The sequence below is a fragment of the Mchenga conophoros genome, linkage group LG3, assembly GCF_057382185.1.
Source record: "Mchenga conophoros isolate Kocher_MC1m ecotype Shallow Benthic linkage group LG3, M_conophoros_male_GT1.1, whole genome shotgun sequence".
NCBI lineage: Eukaryota > Metazoa > Chordata > Actinopteri > Cichliformes > Cichlidae > Mchenga > Mchenga conophoros.
The window spans coordinates 82,958,520-82,980,368 of NC_140528.1; the positions used below are offsets into that span (position 1 = coordinate 82,958,520).

The 21,849-nt window shown below is 44.1% G+C and overlaps 1 protein-coding gene and 1 long non-coding RNA gene across 2 annotated transcripts in view; one reads left to right on the forward strand and one right to left on the reverse strand.

The window, feature by feature from the left end:
- LOC146581131 (uncharacterized) overlaps positions 1–21,849 on the forward strand; it is a 76,267-nt gene that overhangs the window by 12,561 nt on the left and 41,857 nt on the right. The gene's annotated exons all lie outside the window — the stretch shown is intronic.
- On the reverse strand, positions 37–4,836 carry LOC146581133 (mitogen-activated protein kinase kinase kinase kinase 2-like). The gene is made up of 10 exons (XM_085267513.1): positions 4,528–4,836; positions 4,325–4,448; positions 4,107–4,165; positions 3,919–4,022; positions 2,227–2,404; positions 2,067–2,138; positions 1,905–1,991; positions 1,752–1,822; positions 1,593–1,648; positions 37–750 (listed from the first exon to the last, which is right to left on the reverse strand). The coding sequence occupies exons 1-10, from the start codon at positions 4,553–4,555 to the stop codon at positions 663–665; spliced, it is 867 nt and encodes a 288-aa protein (XP_085123639.1). The 5' UTR covers positions 4,556–4,836; the 3' UTR covers positions 37–662.

Consider the following 21,849-nt stretch of genomic DNA (forward strand, 5'->3'; position numbering starts at 1 on the left):
TCCAGGTTTCCTCGTTGGGATTACGTCTCAGACGATGATGTGAAAAATTAGTTATTACATTAAACCCATAAAATCAACACTGGCAAAAAAGCCGTGCACTTCACAGAGCAGCTTTCTATGGCCGAGCAGCTCCTGCAGGTGTAAGGTGTAGGTGTCACAGCACTCTGGTCCAAAGAGTTTATGTGCAGCATGCAGACAGAAAATGGCTTTACAGAATATGACTGAATGTTGAGGCACCAAAACACACTCAGTCTGCCCCTCAGTCTGATCAAGAAGAAAACCTGACTGAGCGCTTCATAACATCAGTATGATGATGTCCCAGAGGCCATGTTCAGGTTATTCTCCCGTCCACACTGAGCGGGCGGATCAGTGGAGTCTGCATTAGCTTTAACAGAAAGGTCTGATTTAAGCAGGTAAGCTGAATAGACAAGAAAAGCTAGAAAGCTTTATCAACTATAACCCCAGCGAGGACCTTGACAGGTGTCTTGTGTACAGGTGAAGGCTGGACAGTCAGCAGGATACCTTCCTAACATTTGTCATTCCCAGCATTGAACCGTTTCCTGGCACAGCCTCAGTGAAACAGAGCATCGTTTCCACCCCACAGTTACAGACAGGCTGTGCTTTTCTTTGGTAACACCGTCGAATGAGCCCCGTGTCCTCTCTCAGTAGCTGCTTTCGTGTCCTGTCAGGATGTACAGGCTGCTCAGTGCTGACGGGTCATCAGTCGGTGTGCTCTGAAGGAGGATGTCTCTGCACATTGTCAGCAAATGAGAAGGAGATGAGTTGCAAAGGAGAGCCAGAGAAAGGCAGTACTAACCTAAAGCCAGTGCCTCCACCTGCTTCTACTCCTCCCACCTCTAGTACTAACACTACTCTACTGATACTACAACCACTGTAGTTTGACTTTAATGCTACACACTGGTACAGTACTGGTACACTTACTGGAGTTTTACTCCTGTTCCTGCTCATCACCACGCCTACTACTTTTTTAAACTTTATGATAAGTGTGAACATTTACACAACAGCATACAAACAAGTTTAAAGTAGAAAAAAGGAAGCAAAGATCTGAGAAATACATAAAACATAACACAGAAGAAAAAGAAACCTTTGCGAGGATTCCTTCTACACCCAGTTTGAGTAAAAACTAACTGAAACACAAGGAAAGAAGATAAGATCCACTAAATAAGGGTTGGCACAGTTGTATAATAATACTTAGTACTGGCAGCCACCAGCGCTAAGCCTCAGCCTCCCAGTAGACACACCTATGGTACCGATTTAAAATCCTACATGTCTTTGTTCTCAGGTTATCACGTTCACAAACTTTGGTGTCCACGCTATTTGCCTGCCAGGCTGACAATGATTTAGATCACAGAAATCCAACAACATTTTTAAGCTGTTATTCCTGGTTTCACAGTGGAAAACTCCGGGTAACGTCCATTATCTTTGCTACTTCCACATGCTACTCTGAAAATCGTTTCCAGGTCTATTAACAATAGTATCAAGAAAAATACTATCCTGATTACTTCTGATGTACTAGGATTACTAGTTTCTCACAGTGATTGATAGCTCTTGTCAGCATACTGTTAACATACCTGTTTGTTCCCAGAACTCTGAACACACGACTCTCATCTGTAATTTCTTGTGTTACCTGCACATAAAGTGAAAATTCACATGTGTAATGACTTAGAACAAATATGATAAGCACATGATACGAGCTCAGCCAACGTTGGATGAATTTACTAGTTCATCACCTCATCTGAATGGAAACTCCTCCCTTTGAGGCCATGCTTCCAGAACGCCAGCACACTATCCTGCAAGCAGACTGACAGAACAGGAGGTGTCACTCAGCTTTCAGGACACACATCAGCTCTCATTCACTTTGTTTGTCACATCATCATTTCTACCTAGTGTTTCAATGGGGAAGTCAAAGACTATTTTTGCAGCCAGCTGTCTGGATGGAAGTCCTTGCAGGTTCACGATCTTTACAGTTCCTGTCCAAACGGTACACAGATTGAGAACGAGCATGAAAGACATTAGAAGGATTCACAATATGCGAGGGGACTTACTTTCCAAGGTGATGAGAACAGTGTCTCGGTCCAGCTGGGTTACCTGCACGGCTCTGAGTGCTCCACTATCTCCTGACGCACGGAAAGAAGGAAGCTTGTTGAAACAAGTTGAAGCTTGAAGCTTCAGGAAGTCAGCAGAGAAATTCAGAAACGGTCCTACCTGGCACTGGAACAGGAGCGCCGTTCAGCTCTATAATATCAAACCTGAGCTGTTGGCCGGTTGGTGGTTTATCATTACTACAGTCTCTCACTCCAACACACAGCTGAGGAAACTCATCTGTTGCCAACACCAGCAGTTCAAATATCGGAAGAGAATCTGGGAGTCTGATGGCGAGTTGCTGTGAAACAGTCACCAAGGAAACAAGAAAAACTAAATAAATTCTCATGATGGTTAAGTGATGCTTGTTAAACCGGAGCTGAACCTGTTCATACAACCGTCCAAAACAGCACAACAGAATTCTTGTATGATTAGCAAATCTTGAGATTAAAGATAAACTGATGCCATCCACCCATCCATCCATCCACCCGTCCGTCCGTCCATCCAGCCGTCCATCCACCCATCCATCCACTCATCCATCCGTCCATCCATCCATCCATCCATCCATCCATCCATCCACCCACCCATCCATCCATCCGTCCATCCACCCATCCATCCACCCATCCATCCATCTGTCCATCCATCCATCCACCCATCCATCCGTCTGTCCATCCATCCATCCATCCATCCATCCATCCATCTGTCCATCCATCCATCCATCCACCCACCCGTCCATCCATCCATCCATCCATCCATCCATCCGTCCGTCCGTCCATCCATCCGTCCGTCCGTCCATCCGTCCGTCCGTCCGTCCGTCCGTCCGTCCGTCCGTCCATCCATCCATCCATCCACCCGTCTGTCCATCCATCCATCCATCCGTCCGTCCGTCCATCCATCCATCCACCCGTCCATCCGTCTGTCCATCCATCCATCTACCCACTCGTCCGTCCGTCCGTCCACCCACCCGTCCAACCATCCGTCCATCCATCCATCCATCCATCCATCCATCCATCCATTCATCCATCCACCCATCCGTCCAGCCGTCCATCCATCCTTCCATCTGTCCGTCCATCCAAGCATCCGTCTGCTTCCGCTTATCCTTTTTCAGGGTGGCGGGGGGCTGGAGCCTGTCCCAGCTGTCTTAGGGCGAGAGGCGGGGTGCACCCTGGACAGGTCCCAGTCTGTGGCAGGGCTAACACATAGACACAGACAACCATTCGCACACATTCACACCTATGGGCAATTTAGCGTTTCCAATGAACCTGTCCCCTAACTGCACGTCTTTGGACTGATGCCACTTTTCCATAATGTTGTGACACAGGCGTGTTTCTCCAAGCAGCACTGTGTTAGGACTGCAGACAGGCTTAACACAGAGCTCTGTTCTCACAATACATACTGTGCATTATCTTCATGAAATGTGCGAGACATTCACAAAAAACCTGTCAATTAGTCTGCTATGTGATCTAATGGTGCATGCTGGCGTTGAACTGTGTGCTGATAACACTGTTCCTGTAGCACAGAAAACACATGGTAACCATTCAGTTACACGAGCTTGGACCCAGAGAAGGTGCTGTTGGTGTTTTTGATGGCGTTTATACAACGTTTCTGTTATTTAGTCTCTAAAATCTTGTTGGGCTTGAATAAAAAGTATGCATATGTTATTAAAAAAAACAATGCATGCTTCAGATTCTGATATGCTGTCTGTCTACTTTTATGTAATTCAGGTCTAATGGCTGGTTTGCATTGTGGAAATCGGGTTAGAGTTAGAAAGGAAGACATTTATTCAGGTGGCAAGTTCGACATATCTGTACAAACCTTTAGATGCATGAACTTCTGAAGAGGCTCATACCACAAGAGTAAAACCAGGCCAGATGGGACAGCCCCGCACAGATATGTACTATCTGTGTATGGGTTTCTTGCTGAAACAGAGAGAGCAGGACTAAGTGTCTGCAGTTGTTCTCTGTGAACAAACAGACTGACCAGAGTAACTCTGCATTGCTTACCTACACTGCACCTCCTACAACCTTTAGTGTCAGGAATCTTTACAGATATGGCAAACTTTCTGTGGCCAACAGAGAATATCCAGGTCAGAACAAGCAGACAAAATTGGGTTTACAGTATCCTCCTTCCTCAAAATCAAGTGGTAGCATCATACATGACATTATTAACACTGCTGCACCTACAGCTCCTGTTTCCCTGCATCTGTGATGGTGTGTCGTACCTGAGACCGATCCGCTCAGTGAGGCGGTTGGTGCTGAGCGACAGGCTGCTGTGTTTCTTGTGCAGATGTCCTTTCTGTTCAAACAGAGTTGGCAGGCTGTGCGAGTAAAGCTGGGCCGACTTCCCTGCAGGATGGAGCCTTTTTAGAGCAGCATATTATCGAGTGGACACAATGTTCTCCGTTTGTGTCACGCTGTTTGTTACCTGATACGGACATCAGCACATTGTTCATAACATATAGCCATATACATCGCTGAGGGAGGAGCTGTGGGGAAAAGACAAGCAGTTCACTGAGACTTCAAACATCCAGCTTCAGTCATCAGACTGTTCCAGAAACATCATTTCCTGGTTTTCAGTGCTCCTCCTTTCATCAGGAGCTGCACTCCTTACTCAGGTTTTTCAGGGTGATGCGATTAATGACTTGCACTTTGCTGTTATTACTTGCATTTTTACACAATGCTCTTCTACTCTGACTGACACTTTCAACTACCAGCTTGACCGTGCATCACTCTTTTCTACCTCAAAACGACCAGTTACACGTCTGCATGAATTCTGCACGCACGTTTGCACTACAAGCTGCACACAAACACGTGCACACACATGCGCACACTCACGTGCACACATCCATGATTTACTCCAAACCTAACCTTCAGCGCTTTTTAACTTCCAACCCCTTCAGTGGAAACATCGGGAGAAGTTTGCCAGTGTGGTATTATAATATTATTTTATGCCATGTTAGACCCCTAATTAAAGATTGTGAATTATTATGTAGTTTTAGTTTGCATTATTCTCCTCAATTAGAAGAAGGTGATAACTATTGCATTAGTTAAACTGATTTGCATTACATTAGACTGCTGATTTATTGTGAATGAATGATATTATTTATGATGCATTATACTGCTGAGTTATAAGAAATACTGTTCGCAGAAAGTCATCACCTTATTTGTCTGATTAGAAGAGAACAGAACATACTGGAGTTTTCTGCCCCATCTCAGCAGGAGCAGATAAACAGGGAGCCAAGGTCGTAGCTTAGGCGCTGTGTGAGAGAAAGAATGTGAATGTTTAGGCTTTTATGATTAGGTGGGGGCCACTAGAGGCTAAAAGAGTTTGATCAATGCTCCACCATTTTGAGATCTGATGCTGTCTGCGTACGGTGTCCATCTCCCACGCGTGTGATCATTAAAATCATCGTTTGACTCAACCCGGCCGGACCAGTGTTGTTATTGTGGTTTTTCCTCTTGTATCCATCCCCAATATTTCAATCCGTAACACCATCAAACTCCTCGTTGGAGGGGAGAGGGAGGGGAAACAGGAGGACAAAGGAGGGCGGGAACAACTGAGCTGTAGTGCTTTTTTTTTCAACTGTGCAATATTTGCAATATTGTTTTATATTCGGCCTTTTTTGTGGGGCAAATAATATTGACACCAGTCATTTTGAGTTTTTTTGAAATTATTCTGTTATTGTGTACAAAATATTAAACAAATTAAGCTATAGGGAAATCCTCTGGTTGAAAATCCTGTTTAAAAAAAGCACTTTGGACAATTGTGTTGGTGACAGCTTTTGTTATAATATCAATAATATTTCTATGAATATGGGATACTGTTACATGTTTGCATAGACTTTTGTGGAATATGGAGACACTCCTGGCATTATATGAGCAAAGTGAGACTCATTTTTTAGGGTTGGTGGAGATGAGTGTGAAGATCCAAACAATCCCTGTCAGTGATGGAGAAGCTTTGATGAAAATATTTGGTAAAAAGTTCACCAGCATGAAGGAAATGAAGTTTCAAACTTTCCTTAGGAGGAGCCCAGCACGCCTGCTTAAAGAATAGTAAGTGTGGCGATGTGGATGCTTGCAGCGACTGCTGTATAGAGGCCATCCTGCTACACATGAAACACATCAGAGTCATAATTGTTATTTTAGTCACGTGTTTGTTTATTATCCTTATTGTTTTATCTGGGACTGTTTGCAGACATCTCAGAGAGAGGAGACACCAGCATCTGAACAGACACTCAAACCAGCAACCTGCAGCTCCCTGCTTGGCTGCTCCAGTTTTCTCCTCACTCATGTTGCCCACCAGTGATTTCTAGCTGCCCACCCACACAGCAGGCTAGAATATGCGCTGAGCCTCAGCACCCAATACTTGGACATGTTTTCTTTATTAAACAATGAACCAGACCCCAAAAAGTAAACAGCTGTTATTGCTAGGCAACGGGAGCAGCATTTGGAGATGCAGCACCTGACATTCCTGACCATGTGGGCGGAGCATGTGTGAGGGGCTACTAGCCCTGCTATGTAGGGGTAGAAGGGCGCACAGGCTGCCTCGAACGACTAGCGGGTGGTGGGATCTAAGTCCGTACCCCCCTCTAGCGCGATTGACCCGGACACTTACTTCAGTAAGAATGGGGTTAGTTACCTGGCAACAGTAGGCACAAAAGGAGGACTCCAGGCCCGGACCTGCAATGATAGCAGCGCCTGCACACGGAATACTAGCACGGTCCCACTTAACTCCGTCGTCCTGTGCCTAACCAAATAACTCGGGTGCCCCTACTCCAAGGCAACCTGGGTCGGACAAAAGCATTCAACAACGACTTTTTAAACCACGTGGCTCTTTTTATTTATCTGGAGAGCCCTCAAAAAAACCAAACTTGGTTAACAATGTCCACAGGGCCCTGGAGAGCAAAGGGAAAACAGCAAGGAGCCTCCCCAGGACCAAAGAAATGAAAGAAATAAAATGAGGTAAAATAAATCAAAACAGACTGGTGAGACCCAGAGTTGGGAGTCCTCGACTCCACACAACCCACCCTAGTCACAGGAAAAACACTCACAACACAGCAGAACAGTAAAAGTTAACACAGCAAATATTCTGTCTAAAATGGTCGACACAGTCTCATCACATCATTTACAATGTCCGACACACCAAAGGAACATTTTCAGTCTTTACAGTTCACTCCAGTAAATTGTCTCTGGGGTGGGACGGACAGATAGTTCTAGGGGTATGTGTCATTAACCGGAGTTGCAGTCTGTTAGGCTGTCCAGAACTTCCACAGCCGGAATAGAATGTTCATTCTCTGGTCCACATCAAAGCAAGGAAATAAAACACAGGAACTGTACCTTTGCCCCTCCTGAAATGGAGTGTAATGAACCCACGGGTAGGTGAAACTTTTACACACAGCCAGCTGAAGCAGGGTGAACAACCGGAGCGTCGTCTGGGTGGCAGGGTACTCCAAACACCGCCGACATCGGGGCCCAAGATGGCGGTCCCGCGGGCTAACGGAGCTACGGCAGTCCCCAGGCCGTGCGAAGTGCGGCCGCCCAATCCCTCTCCCGGAAACTCGCTGGTCCTTCGCCAGACAGCCAGCCGTGCCGTCTCGCTTTCTAAACGTTCTTGTCGCCAAACTCTACTGGCAACGCCGGGAAACTGAGGCCGATTGGAGGGGAGCGGCCGCTAGCCTTAGCTCTCGATTAGCCCCTCTGCTAGCGCTATCTCCGCCGACACTTCGCCCCGACGTTACACCCGTAAGGCCACTGTAGCCGGAGTCAGAGTGCATACACGGACGGAAACCCAGCCTAGACTCGCTGCGGTACCGTATACTGTCTCGCTAACCTCCCGTTTATACTTTGTTCGGGTCTCCTCCTGACCGCGGCCCTTTCCTAGTGTCTCTTCTCATCCGGACACGTGTGCTTTCTTTTTTTGTTCCGCTCGTCTTCTCTCCCACTGCGCATGTCCGTCTTCTTCACGCTACGTCACTCCCTCTTGGCTGCTTCAGGCTGTAAACAACCCCGTGACCGTTTTCTAAGGGTTGTAAATATGTGCCCTCACACATGCATGAAATGGAATGTTTAGTAGAACTGAAAATTGAGTTGAAGGTATTCAAGAAAGAAACGATGGTGACCAAGAAAAGCTGCAAAGATGAACTTAAAGAAATACAAAAGCACAAAAAGGAAGCTAAAGAGCTCCTCAAACACAAAGGGAAACTGGCCAAACAGCAGCTGAAAGAATCAAATCAAATCAAATCAAATCACTTTTATTGTCACATCACATGTGCAGGCACACTGGCACAGCACATGCGAGTGAAATTCTTGTGTGCGAGCCCCACAAGCAACAGAGATGTGCAAACACAACAACACAAACGAGCAAAATACAAGAATGGCCAACCTGAAACTAATAAATATATGTACAATATATAATAGTGTATGCATTTCTGGATGTGTATACTAAATATTTTCCTACGTGTGTGTGTGTGTGTGTGTGTGTGTGTGTGTGTGTGTGTGTGTGTGTGTGTGTGTGTGTGTGTGTGGTGTGTGTGGGTGTGTGTGTGTATACACATTTTTACAAATTAAATAGTAAACAATAATAAAATAAAATATATAAAAATATAAAAATATACAGAGTTGAATATGTGCAAAACAGTGGCATTACTGTACAGTATGGAGTGCATAATGTTAAAGTTCCAGTAGTGAAGCTGAGGTGTCTATGACGTGTTCAGCAGTCTGATGGCCTGATGGAAAAAGCTGTCTCTCAGTCTGCTGGTACGGGACCGGATGCTGCAGAACCTCCTTCCTGATGGAAGTAGTCTGAACAGTTTATGGCTGGGGTGACTGGAGTCCTTGATGATCCTCCCCGCTTTCCTCAGGCACCGCTTCCTGTAGATGTCTTGGAGGGAGGGAAGCTCACCTCCAATTATCCGTTCAGAGCACCGCACTACTCGCTGGAGAGCTTTGCAGTTGTAGGCGGTGCTGTTGCCATACCAGGTGGTGATGCATCCAGTGAGGATGCTCTCAATGGCACAGTGATAGAAGGTCCTGAGGATGCGGGGGCTCATGCCGAATCTTTTCAGTCTCCTGAGAAAGAAGAGGCGCTGCTGCGCCTTCTTCACTGTTTTGTTTGTGTGTACTGACCACGTAAGATCCTCAGCCAGGTGTACACCAAGGAACCGGAAGCTGCTCACTCTCTCCACAGCAGCGCCGTTGATGGTGATGGGGGTGTGTACTTCTCTGCACCTCCGGAAGTCCACTATCAACTCCTTTGTCTTTGCGACGTTGAGGGTGAGATGGTTGTCTTGACACCAGTGGGTCAGGGCGCTGACCTCCTCCCTGTAAGCCGTCTCATCACCGTTGGTGATAAGACCCACCACTGTAGTGTCGTCCGCAAACTTCACAATGATGTTGGAGTTGTTAGTGGCTGTGCAGTCGTAGGTGTAGAGTGAGTACAGGAGAGGGCTCAGTACACACCCCTGTGGAGCACCAGTGTTCAGTGTGATGGGGGATGAGGTGATGCTGCCCAGTCTGACCACTTGGCGTCTGTCAGACAGGAAGCTAAGGATCCAGCTGCAGAGGGAGCTGCTCAGTCCTAGATCCTGCAGTTTCCTGTCCAGCTTCGAGGGAACGATGGTATTGAATGCTGAGCTGTAATCTACAAACAGCATCCTCACATACGTGTCTCTCTTCTCCAGGTGTGACAGGGCAGTATGTAGTGTCAGGGCTATGGCATCATCAGTGGACCTGTTGTGGCGGTATGCAAACTGTAGAGGGTCCAGTGAGTCGGGTAGTGCAGAGCAGATGAAGTCCCTGACCAGCTTCTCGAAGCATTTGCTTACGATGGGGGTCAGGGCTACAGGTCGCCAGTCGTTCAATGAGGAGATGGTGGAGGATTTGGGTACAGGGACGATGGTGGCCATTTTGAAGTAGGCTGGGACTACAGACAGAGAGAGGGAAAGGTTGAAGATGTGTGTGAACACTCCAGCCAGCTGAGCCGCGCATGACTTGAGGACGCGGCCGGGAATCCCGTCCGGACCAGTAGCTTTGCGCGCGTTCACCTTCCTGAAGCACTGTGATGGCTGCACTTACAGCCACACAGTGGTAATACCCACCATGTTAGTGTAGAGGCTTATAAGTAACATTGCATTCACATTTCTTTCTTTAAATATAGGAATTTATTTACAGGACAATAAATAACTGGTTTTGGTTTAGAATTCATTCACATATCCACATAACGCTGCATTCTAAAATAAGTGCGCACATTTTAGTTTACACTGTTATGTATGATTAATCTTTTGTTTTCTGAGTTACCTTAGTTGCAGCTGTTCCAGTCCCTTGATTAAGGAGCCAAGAGGTGGAAAAGGGGCGGAGCGAGCTTTAAAGGAAGGCTACAAATTGGTTCACGCCATAACTCGGGACCATGGGGGGGAATTGGAGTTCATTATGTTTGGTTTAGTTAGGTTTTGTGTGTTTTACCCCTTTTCCTGTTTTTGTGGGCTGATCAGCCACTATTTAAGTTTCCCCTTTGTCTCATTAAGTTAGGTCAGTTTGTTTGAGTTATCAGTTGTGTTGTTAACTTTGAGTAGAGTTTTGTTAGTTTGACCTCTTTTATGGGCCCAAGATTTTGATTCTTTTTGCATGAGTTAACCAATTATGTTTTTTGGGTTAAATAAAAAAATCATTTTTTGGACTTTAACCTGTGCCTAAGTTTCCTTCACTGCTCGGTCCATCACAAGCACCTCTGCACATCCTCCTCAGACACAGTGTGCGCACTGACGTCATCCGCGGTGCGCACACTGTCCGGTCTCATGGTGTTCGCTGTGTCAAATCTAGCGTAGAATACGTTTAGATCCTCACACAGAGAGGCTGTGGTCTGCGGTGTGCTGGTTTTCCCTCTAAAGTCTGCGATCGTGTTTAGTCCCTGCCACATACTCCGAGGGTTGTCAAACTGTTGCTCCACCCTGTCCCTGTAGAAGAAACATTTAAAGATGCCGAGGAGCAGCTCAACAAAACCTTAAAAGAGCTGAAGGCAAAAGAAAAGCAAGCCGAGGACAGGAGGGGATTCTGGAGCAGACTGCTGAGAAAGAACTGACCCAGCAGCATCTTCCTCCTTCCCCCTCTCTCAACCTTTCTTTCACAAAAATGCCCCCAAACTTTACCTGGGACGTTTGTTTGTTTTTTAAAAACTCTATTCTGAATACATGTACTGACATACAAAAATAAAATTGCCATAACTTGACCTCATGTTGCCTGCTTCTTTTCTTGTGTGTCTGTGGATGTAAAACAGTAACACACTTTCTGCTCTGTGTGTTTTTAATTGTAAATAAATGCAATATATCTTCATTTTAAAAACTTCTGCTCTAAATCTTTTTTTAGCAAAATGCTTTTTTTGCCCCTTCCTGATTTCTTATGTTTTAACATGTTTGTTACATTTACATGTTTCCGATTTCAAGTGTTAACACAGATGGTCAGAGACAGAGGTTTGGACAGCTCTTTCCCTTTATTTGTATTTATTCAGCTTATTTTTATACTCAAAAATCCATCCACAAGCTCCAACGCGTCCAGAACTCTGCTGCCTATATCATCACCAGGACCCCTTCTATCCACCACATCACTCCTGTCCTGCAGCAGCTTCACTGGCTCCCGGTCAAATATGGCATCAATTTCAAAATACTCTTGCACACATTTAAGGCTATTCATCATCTCTCCCCTCCATATCTCTCTGATCTGGTTAAGATCACCGCCCCATCTCGTTGTCTCAGATCTACTTCTTCCCTTTCACTCTCCGTCCCCTCCCCTCGTCTTGCCACCATGGGGAGCAGGGCTTTCAGCTGCTCTGCTCCACGACTCTGGAATTCCCGACCTCCTGATTTAAGAAACATCTCTTCCTTCTCTCTCTTTAAGTCCCAACTCAAAACTCACTTGTTCAAAATAGCTTATCCCACATAACCTCCCACTCTGCTCTTTTATTAGTTTATGTCTTATGCTTTTACGATTGTGTGAACTGCTTGCTTTTATCTTGCTTTTTATTCTAATGTGTACAGTGACCTTGAGTGTTTTGAAAGGCGCTTTCAAATAAAATGTATTATTATTATCTTTGAAATATCTCAGTGTGACACTGATACTGTACATGAGTGTGGTAGGTTTTGAAAACAGCATCAGCAGAGTACACAGCAAAGGGGAAAGGAACAATTGTTCCTTTCACATTTTATACAAAACATCCAATCCTGGATCATACCCACTTAGGATTGACTGATCCAAATACACCACATTGTGACAATAACCACGGCATAGCAGCTGATGAGCAGCTGCTCATGGCACCACTGGTGCAACTAGACTTGCAGTCAAGACCGCCTAAACCAAGACCAAGACCAGAGGGTATCAAGACCAAGACCAAGATGAGACAAAGTCGAGACCAAGACAGAGACCAAGACAGACAAAAAAGTCTTTAAACTGCAGCCAGATGCTGCTTCGTTTACGGGTGTCAGGCATATTTATGTGTTTTTGCTTTCGCACAGCCCTCCTCACCACTGTCTACTGTCTCACTCACTTACTGAGAGGACAGACGCACCCTCCACTTGACTGTCGCGAAATGCAGATCCAAAAGCAACAACATGGCAGGTCAAGAGACAACAGCAGTATCCTGAGCAGCGAGGGGTCGAGCAGCAACAGCAGTATGTGCAAAAGGCATCAGCAAGGAGAAAACACCATCATCATGACTGGATGGATGGAGATGTGTTTCCAACAAGCTGCAACTTCACTGTGTGTGAATGCAAAACGTTTGGAGTGAAACGGCAATGGAAGAGACAGTGAGCGTAGATTTCGTTTTGGCATTGGTGGGGACCAATGACTAGAGATGGACCGATCCGATATTACGTATCGGTATCGGTCCGATACTGACCTAAATTACTGGATCGGATATCGGAGAAAAATAAAAAATGTAATCCGATCCATTAAATATCACGAAAGCACCTCACAAAACTTGCAACACGCCGTAACTCGCCTCAGAACGTTAGCACGTCGGAGCAGTATGCATCACGTGATAGAGCAGCTGTGGCATGCGGGATCTGTCGGTGGTCTGGATAGCATTTGGAGCTTCGCTAGCAACCCGGCATTTCATCTCCGACAAAGTTATCCCGAGAGAAGTAAAGCAAGTATGTAAGTCCATCTCTGAATGTTTGTAAAGCATTCCTGCGTTAAGCGTAACAAGCGACTGCCTCTCCTGCTGCTACTTCAATCATGAAACTGCTAATGCTGGGCAGACACTGTGTGATTTTTTTTCAGTCGCGCGATTCAGCTCCTGCTCAAACTGTACGATTGACTCGCAGGGGTTAGAAGTTCGTACGTCACGATGCAGGGTCTCACACTATACGACCCGATGCTCTGATGCGACCTGAGTGCTCACACTGTGCGTACATAAAATGGAGGTTATAATAGAAATTCTGTCGCTCTCTCTCCCTCTCTGTCTTTCACTCACACAGACACGCACACCACCACCATCAACTTTGCTAAATTGCTAATGAAAAACATTGATCAGGCAGCTGTGATTGAGCAGCAATGTAGATCCAACTATTTTCAAGGTTGTTGTGTCGTGATAATTTTGTGAGGCCACATCGAAAAGGCTCGGATGAGCTTTCCATAGTTCTACAAGTTGTTCCTCCATCGCTTGTGTCCAGATCACACGCTGCACTGCCGTGCTGCTCCGTCTTTTTTTTCGCTGACATTTGTGTTTGTGCATGCGCAGTGTGACAAACTGCGGTGACACCCTCGCGACCAAGCGATTGATAATCGGGAGCTGGTCGTGAGGTGTTAATCGTGTCTCGTTACCCCACGTATACTACACGACGCACGATGAAGGCCAAAATCGGGCCGATCGCCAAAACGGTCGCACGACTCAAAAATCGGCTCAAAATGGGCCAAAAATCGCACAGTGTGAGCCCAGCATTAATGATCAGCTGATCGGCTTTTCTGTCGGGAGTCCGTCTCTCTTGTTTGTTTTTGGCCCACTTTGCACCAGAAAGAGGGAACCAGCGGATAAACAACAGCAACACGTTTAAGCTTGATAAGCTGTTGTTAGAATTTATTTAATATTACTTTCTAGCCCAGGATCTTTTTTTACGAAGCTGACGCTGGTAACTGTGCAGGGGCGGATCTAGCAAAGTTTAGCCAGGGGGGCCGATAGGGCATTAACAGGGAAAAGGGGGCACAAAGACATACTTTTCTTTCTTATTCTCATTTAAAATGTCTAGCTTTTAATAAATAATTATCTGACACCCAAAGTTTTAATTTGATGTAAAAGGAATAGAAGTCAATTACTGTATATAGTGACTATTAAGTCTAATATATATACCCTAGTAAGATATAGTACTTTTTCCTTTGGGAAAGTACCATCTGTGCAGTCTGCAATTTTGTTGAAGAAAGATGTTGAATCTATTTAATATTTCTTGAAAAATAATTGATTTCTGTGCATTTTTTTTCACACTGCATCAAATTATGGTTGATTACGTCGATTAAGCATCATGAGGTGGAGCGTGAGGGGTGGTTCCCTATTTTTTATTTATTTATTTTTGTTGTTGCTGGGAGTTGGAACCCTATTAGTTAGGTTGCTTAATATTTACGCTAAGTACTCTTTAAAATACCAGAATAGGGAGGATGGTGTAGGTCTAAGTTTATTAGATTGATCAGTATTGCTGAACTATGAAATATTTTTTTTGCATACAGGTATAACAGAATAGCTTTAGTGTAGTTGTTGTTTTAAACTTGAGTATGAACTTATACAAAATGCAGCAAGATATTTAAAAAACAGTTTTGTTGATTAAAAAACACTATATCGGATTCATATCGGTATCGGCAGATATCCAAATTTATGATATCGGTATCGGTATCGGACATAAAAAAGTGGTATCGTGCCATCTCTACCAATGACCAATGATTCAGGTTTTTTTTCCTTTTGTCTGTGCTTCTTGATAACAAAAGGAGAAATGTACTTGCCTAAATATGCTCTTCTACATGCTTTTAAACCATTTAAAATTACAATTGATAGTTTTATATGTGAGTTACATAATGTTAAATTACAATTAAACAAATGACTAAGTATTTTAGACTTTCAGTCAGCAAGCTGGCCTAAAAATACATCAACGTAAACACACTGGCGACAAATTGAAATACTGCAAAGAATGTGGGAGAAGCTTCCCCACGTCAGGTGACTTAAAACGACATGAACTCTTTCACAGTGGGGTCAAAAAGCATCTCTGTGATCAGTGTGGGTCATCCTTCACCACTGCAGGTGACCTTAAAACACACAAACGAGTCCACACAGGAGAGAAACCATACAAGTTCAGACACTGTGACAAAAGCGTCTCACATTCAAGTAATTGTAACGAGCATGAACGTGCACACATGGAAGGAAACTACAGCTGTGAGCAGTGTGACAAGAGCTTCAGTAATCTCAGTTCATACTCTGCACACAAACAATCCCACGTTACTAATAAACTGTTTCACTGTTACCAATGTGCCAAAACATTCACTTCATTATCTGCTCTGTGCAAACATTAGCGCGATCACGCAGGGCTGAAATCGTTCCCATCACAGGACGACAGCGAATCTGAAGAGAGAGAAACATCCTCTGGTTTCAGAGTCCAACTTAAAACCCTGGAGATCAGGCTCCACAGAGTTCAGATCGGCTCTCCTTAAAGATCTAATGAGGCTATGAATCAAAATGTTCCTGTAGTTCCATTTTAATCTTTATAAATTGTTCTTCTGTAGTGTTTGTGTTCAGTGGTTACCTTTTTTTTCAGTGGTTGGATGAAAAATCAGTTTCCTGTTGTTCATGTTTTTATTGAATGTATTTTATTAAAGTTCTTAAATAAAGTTTAAAAAAAAGTTAAATAAAGAATTGTTTGAACGACAAGGATTTGGAGCCATGATGTCATTTCCTGTATTTCAGAGTAAAGACTGAAGTGACAAATGGAAACATGTTTACAGTCATGGAATAAACACTGATGGGTCATCTGTAGGAAGAACTATTGCTGACCTGACAGACTCGACCTTGTTTACAAAGAAAGAAAGAAACTGATTACATGTGTCAGCAGAGGCTTTCAGGGTTGTTTAGAGTAGAGCTGATAGTCTTAAAGAACACGGGGATTATGACAATTTAACACAATGATCTGAGAAAAATATCTGTTTCTCTCACTTTCACTGTATTCTGATCAAATTTCCAACATTCTTTTAACATTTCAAAAGAAACCTGCAATTTGTCTTCCTTCCACTTCCACTCTGCTCTCCTACACTGACGCCTGACCAATGTTCCCTCTAAGCTGCAGGCGTGAGCAATTGCACACTGCAGGCACGGTCTCTGCGCACAGTACATCTGTGTTGCGCACAAAAAAATCCAACCTGAATTGAAATTAAAATTAAAACTTTAACAATCCTGTTTTGCAGTGTTAGTCAGTGACTGGCTGCTCCTGTATGGGATCAGAACGATGCCACCTTATCCCATAGTCCAGCCAGTAATGCGATTCACATTCGTATATACGCAGCTAATCAACGTCGTTGACAGGCTATGACAGCGTCCTTATGTGCCAGTGTTTTAGCGAGCAAAGCGGCTGATGAGGAGTGAAGCCATGTTAATGACAACGTGTACAACCATTGGAGATGTGAGCAGGACAGACGGAACAACTGACGGAAAATGTGTGGACTTTCTACCAGTTTTTAAATTGTGTTGATCGGCCACGTAAAACCAGAGTTATGATAAAAATATTTGTAATGTTTGGTTTTCTTCCTGAATACTATCGTTGTTTATATTTACTGCGGGAAGAAACGGTAAAAACGGCGTTTTATAAGGAAAACGCTCGAAAGCCTGTGAGCAAAAAAAACAAAAACCCCAAAAACCCCACCCTTTCCTATTGGTCGAAAGACGTACCATGTCAACCAATCAAAAAATTCAATTCAAGTCAATTTTATTTGTATAGCGCCAAATCACAACAAAAGTCGCCTCAAGGCGCTTCATAGGTAAAAATGATATTGCAACAGTTGTTTAGGGAGGGGGAAGTTTTAGGAGTGACGGCGTGTTTGAGATGTGAGAGATTTGCCACGTTTAGCACAAATCTTGTGTAGTTAGTGTGTAGTGTAGTCAATACGTTTGTTGTGTGTGTCAAGCCCACGTGTTGTCTATAGAGCCTCTCAGCTGCCACATGTTGTTTAGGCTCCATTTGAAAGACTCTCTGCAGCTGCACACATGTTCCCATAGTCCCTCATACAGGGACAGCTAACAGAGCTGATATGAAGGATGTCGTTGGCCTTGTTCTTATTGTTTACCATTTGAATTCTCCAAAAAGTTTTTCTAAGGTAATTATTTGTTATTCATGTTAACAAGATAACACAGAGTTTTATTTTAGACTAAATAAGAGAATTCAATTCAAACTTGTACACAGAACTACTGCAATACACAGTTATGTATCATATATTATAAATGTGTAACTCTCTCACACAACATTAAGAATATGCATGTGGAAAAACGCACATCAGTTTTACTGATACACAAAAATAAACATCAGTAAACATTAGTACTTCAGTACCACAAAGGAATCTCTTTCAGTGCATTATGCACACATGTAACTTATGTACCAAGTGAAATAAAATATTACAGATGAAAATTATGTGATGATTTTAACTGCAAAATTCAGATTTTAGGGTCAAAATTTCACTTAATTTGTGGTGTAAGGTTTGTGGTTATAAAGCTTGACGCTGTCATGCTCATCTGTATGACTATATGCTCATGCCACTGTGTTGATTGCAGTGGGTGCATGCTTCATGTTGCAGGGTTTTTCTTCAGGTACTCTTTTTTTGTCCGCCATGATCTAAACACATGCACCTCATTGGAAGCTCTAAATAACCCACCTAAATTGGTTCTTAATTTAAAATTAAAAGTGATCATCTGAAAATTAGACGAAAGCTTATTTGTGACAATCTAAGAAACATGTAATTGAAGCTGCTCCTCTTTGCTGTGGGCAGCTTTGAGAGCAGCCACCTGGGCTTCGCTGGAGGGCAGCAGGAGCAGCCTCAGCACCTCACTCCTCCTCGGCCTGCAAGCACACCTCTGCTGTGACCTGGAAAATGCCTAAGGAAGCTTTTCCCTTTTCACTTTGGGTGTAAACGGTCCTGGGTTCAAATCCCTGATGAGCCTGTTTGGTATTTGGGGCTTTGCTGTTGAACTGTTCATGCAAGTCCTGGGCAACTGCAATTTGCTATTTTCAGATGTCATAAAAACTCCCTCAAAAGCCTTCAGCTGATCCAAAATGCTGGAGCGAGAGTACTGGCAGGGCCTAGAAAGAGAGAGCATAACGTTCAAGACTCGAGATTTTTTATTTGTCACATGCATAGTCATTAAATTACAAAAAAAACAGTGAACTGCTCCTTTGACTGTACAAAAAAAGACATTATATACAATAAGTAAATAAATTGTAAAAGTCTGGAAATTTTAAATCAAAAATCTGAAAATGTACATTGTGCAAATGGAGCGTTAACGTGTCTTGTGCCATATTAGCACAGCAACGTATTGACAGAGCAGTGCAAGTAAACAAGTGGCCAGAGTAATATAAACAGAGTAATTCAACTGAGTGAGCAGAGAAGTGTGAACAGATTGATATAAGGTCCTGTTTCAGTCACTTATTGATGCTATGAGGGGAGTGGGGGCGTGTTCTGATTTAGGACTCGTATGGCCTGAGGAGAGAAGCTCCTCCTCGAGTGTCTGTTTTGGCCCCGATGGTGTGGAACCTTCTGCCTGATTGCAGAAGTCGAAGCATTTTGTTACTGGGATGGGACCAGTCCTTTAATATCTGAGATGCTCTGGACCAACATCTCCTGGTGTAAATGTCCTGTAGGGAAGTTTTATTTGTGGATCATACTGTATTTGCATTTGTAACGCGTTCTGACGCACGGATCACTCTGCTTTTCAATCCTGGACACAGTTTTTCCCACACCAGGAAGTGATGTTCTGTGTGAGGATGCTCTCCACAGCGCCTGAATAGAAAGTTCTGAGGACCACTGGAAAAACCTGCTAATCTCCTGAGTTGTCGGAGACAGTACAGGCGCTTGCCTAGCCTTTTTGGACTGGACGTGAATGTGAGCAGACCATTTCAGGAATGAGGAGATGTGAACACCGAGAAAGACAATGAAGCAGAAACTGCTAAAAGTGGGCTTCAAACCCACACCTCCAGGGGAGAGTGAGCACTAAACACAGCACCTTAGACCACTCAGCCATCCTGAAACAGACCGAACTGAACTGATTTTCTGATAAATCCAGAATCCAGTTTAAACTCCTTCCCTTCACATAAAAAGTCTTGAATGAACCTTTGGTCCAACTGTTCTTCACACCTGACTGGTAACAAGATGGCGCTGGTGTGCGTGGTTGCTCGTCTGTCACTCTGAAGTTTGTTTCTATTATTTCTGACCTGTGTCATTCACCAAACAAAGTCTCTGCTGAGGTATAATTGCCAGACATGATGATCATCTTTTATTGAAAAGGTCGGCACCACCAGGCCTCTTATCACAGCTCCTGACTCTGACCCCTCTGTCTCTGTCCCTTGCACTGCTGATTTTAATAATAATAATGGATTGGATTTATATAGCGCTTTTCAAGGCACCCAAAGCACTTTACAATGCCACTATTCATTCACTTTGGCATTCACACACTGGTGGAGGCAAGCTATGGTTGTAGCCACAGCTGCCCTGGGGGGTATCATATTAACCCCGCAGGTTCCCCCCAGGATCCTTTCCCTCCACGATTTTTAAAAGAAATCTTTCCTAGTATAGGGCAGTCTGTCCTTGACATTATTAACAGCAGTCTGTCCTCTGGTGTGGTTCCTGCAATTTTCAAACATGCAGTAGGGCAGCCACTGCTTAAGAAACCTGGCCTTGATCACACAGTTTTAGCTAATTATAGACCGATTTCCAAGCTGCATTTTCTTTCCAAGTGTTAGAGAAAAATGTTTTGTGTCAACTGAAATATTTTATAGATGTAATGGCATCCTTGAGGTTTTTCAATCAGGATTTAAAACCCTTTATAGCACAGAATCTGCATTCTTAAAGGTCTTTATTCTGGTAACATGGGTAACTAAATAACATGGGTGGCTGTAGCTCAGGTGGCAGAGCAGGTCAGCCACTAATCAGAAAGTCGGTGGTTCGATCCCAGGCTGCACCCTGGCTGCATGCCAAATATCCTTGGGCAAGATACTAACCCCATGTTTGCCTACTGGTGGTGGCCAGAGGGCCTGGTGGTGCCAGTGTCCGGCAGCCTCGCCTCTGTCAGTGCGCCCCAGGGCAGCTGTGGCTACAATGTAGCTTGCTATCACCAGTGTGTGAATGACTGAATGTAGTGTAAAGCGCTTTGGAGTCCTATGGACTAGAAAAGCGCTATACAAATGCAGGCCATTTACCATTAAAGCTTGGTTGGCTTTAAACTTCTTAAATTCTAATTATAAGAAAACAGAGATGTTGGCGTTTTGAACTAGTGGTCCTTGTGAGTCCTCCTCTGTTGGTTTGGGACCCCTGGAAGTTTATCTTAAACCTTTTATTACTGACCTTGGTTTTAAGTTGGACAGTGATTTTAAATTGGACAGCCAAGTTAGAGCAGTGGTGAAGTCCAGTTTTTATCATTTAAGGTGACTGACAAGAGTGAAATCTTTTCTTTCTCTGCAGCACTTTGAAGGGTTTTACTTTTATTTCCTCAGTTAGTTATTATTACTCTCTTGCTCTCTAAACTAAACTGAAATACATAAACTCACAATAGAACGTAAGTGAAACTAAACTAAATTAAAAGCAAACGAAGAAAATGAAAATGCAAAACTAGAGTAACTCTGCAGTTACCCCCACCCACTGTCGTAGAAGCTGACTAGTGTGAGTGGGCATCAAGGGGCAATGGAGGCTGACTGTAGGTGAGCAGCCTGAAGTTTAGAGTGTCGTGGAGAGTTAGCAAAACAAAAACACCGTCCCACTTTTAACCCCTGACTTTGACAGACGTCATCTCTTTTGATGCAACAATCTCTGGTGATTAATGTAAGAAACAAGATTACCTTTCATGTGTTTCTGTTTAAGCTCAAATTGGTTTGATGGTTGGAGGTTTTCTCAGTGTTCATCAGTCACTCTTGACCTGGTGTTATCATATGGTTTATCTGTTTTTAATTTGGAAATTGGGGATTCAGTGTTCTCTCATCACAAACCTGTTTCTCTTGCGCATGACTTTAAAGCTCGCGCTCCACCCCACTGCTGCTCTCTTCTGCTCCACTTTTATAAAGAAAATCTTTACCGACCCTGAGATTACTTATTGGGCCCACCCCAGATGAGCTGCTTTTGCAGTTCCAGGAAACCTGTACTCAGACCCTGAACACTGTGAACCCATTAAAAACCAGGCGCCCAAAACGTGTTCCACAGCCCTGGTTAAATGAATCCACCCGAGCAGTCAGGCGTCAGTGTAGGAGAGCAGAGTCACGCACATTACCAACTCCGGAAGACGATCAAAGCAGCCAAACGTGAGTACAGGGACAGGGTGGAGCAACAGTTTGACAACCCTCGGAGTATGTGGCAGGGACTAAACACGATCACAGACTTTAGAGGGAAAACCAGCACACCGCAGACCACGGCCTCCCTGTGTGGAGACAAAGGAGTTGATAGTGAACTTCCGGAGGTGCAGAGAAGTACACACCCCCATCACCATCAACGGCGCTGCTGTGGAGAGAGTGAGCAGCTTCCGGTTCCTTGGTGTACA

Coding starts and splice junctions, on each gene's coding strand:
- LOC146581133 (XM_085267513.1), bottom strand. CDS start 4,555: ATGAACAATGTGCTGATGTCCGTATCAG. Junction 2,405..3,918: donor AGAAGTTCATGCATCTAAAG/GTTTGTACAGAT, acceptor ACTGTTTCACAG/CAACTCGCCATCAGACTCCC. Junction 1,992..2,066: donor TGTTCTCATCACCTTGGAAA/GTAAGTCCCCTC, acceptor CCGTTTGGACAG/GAACTGTAAAGATCGTGAAC.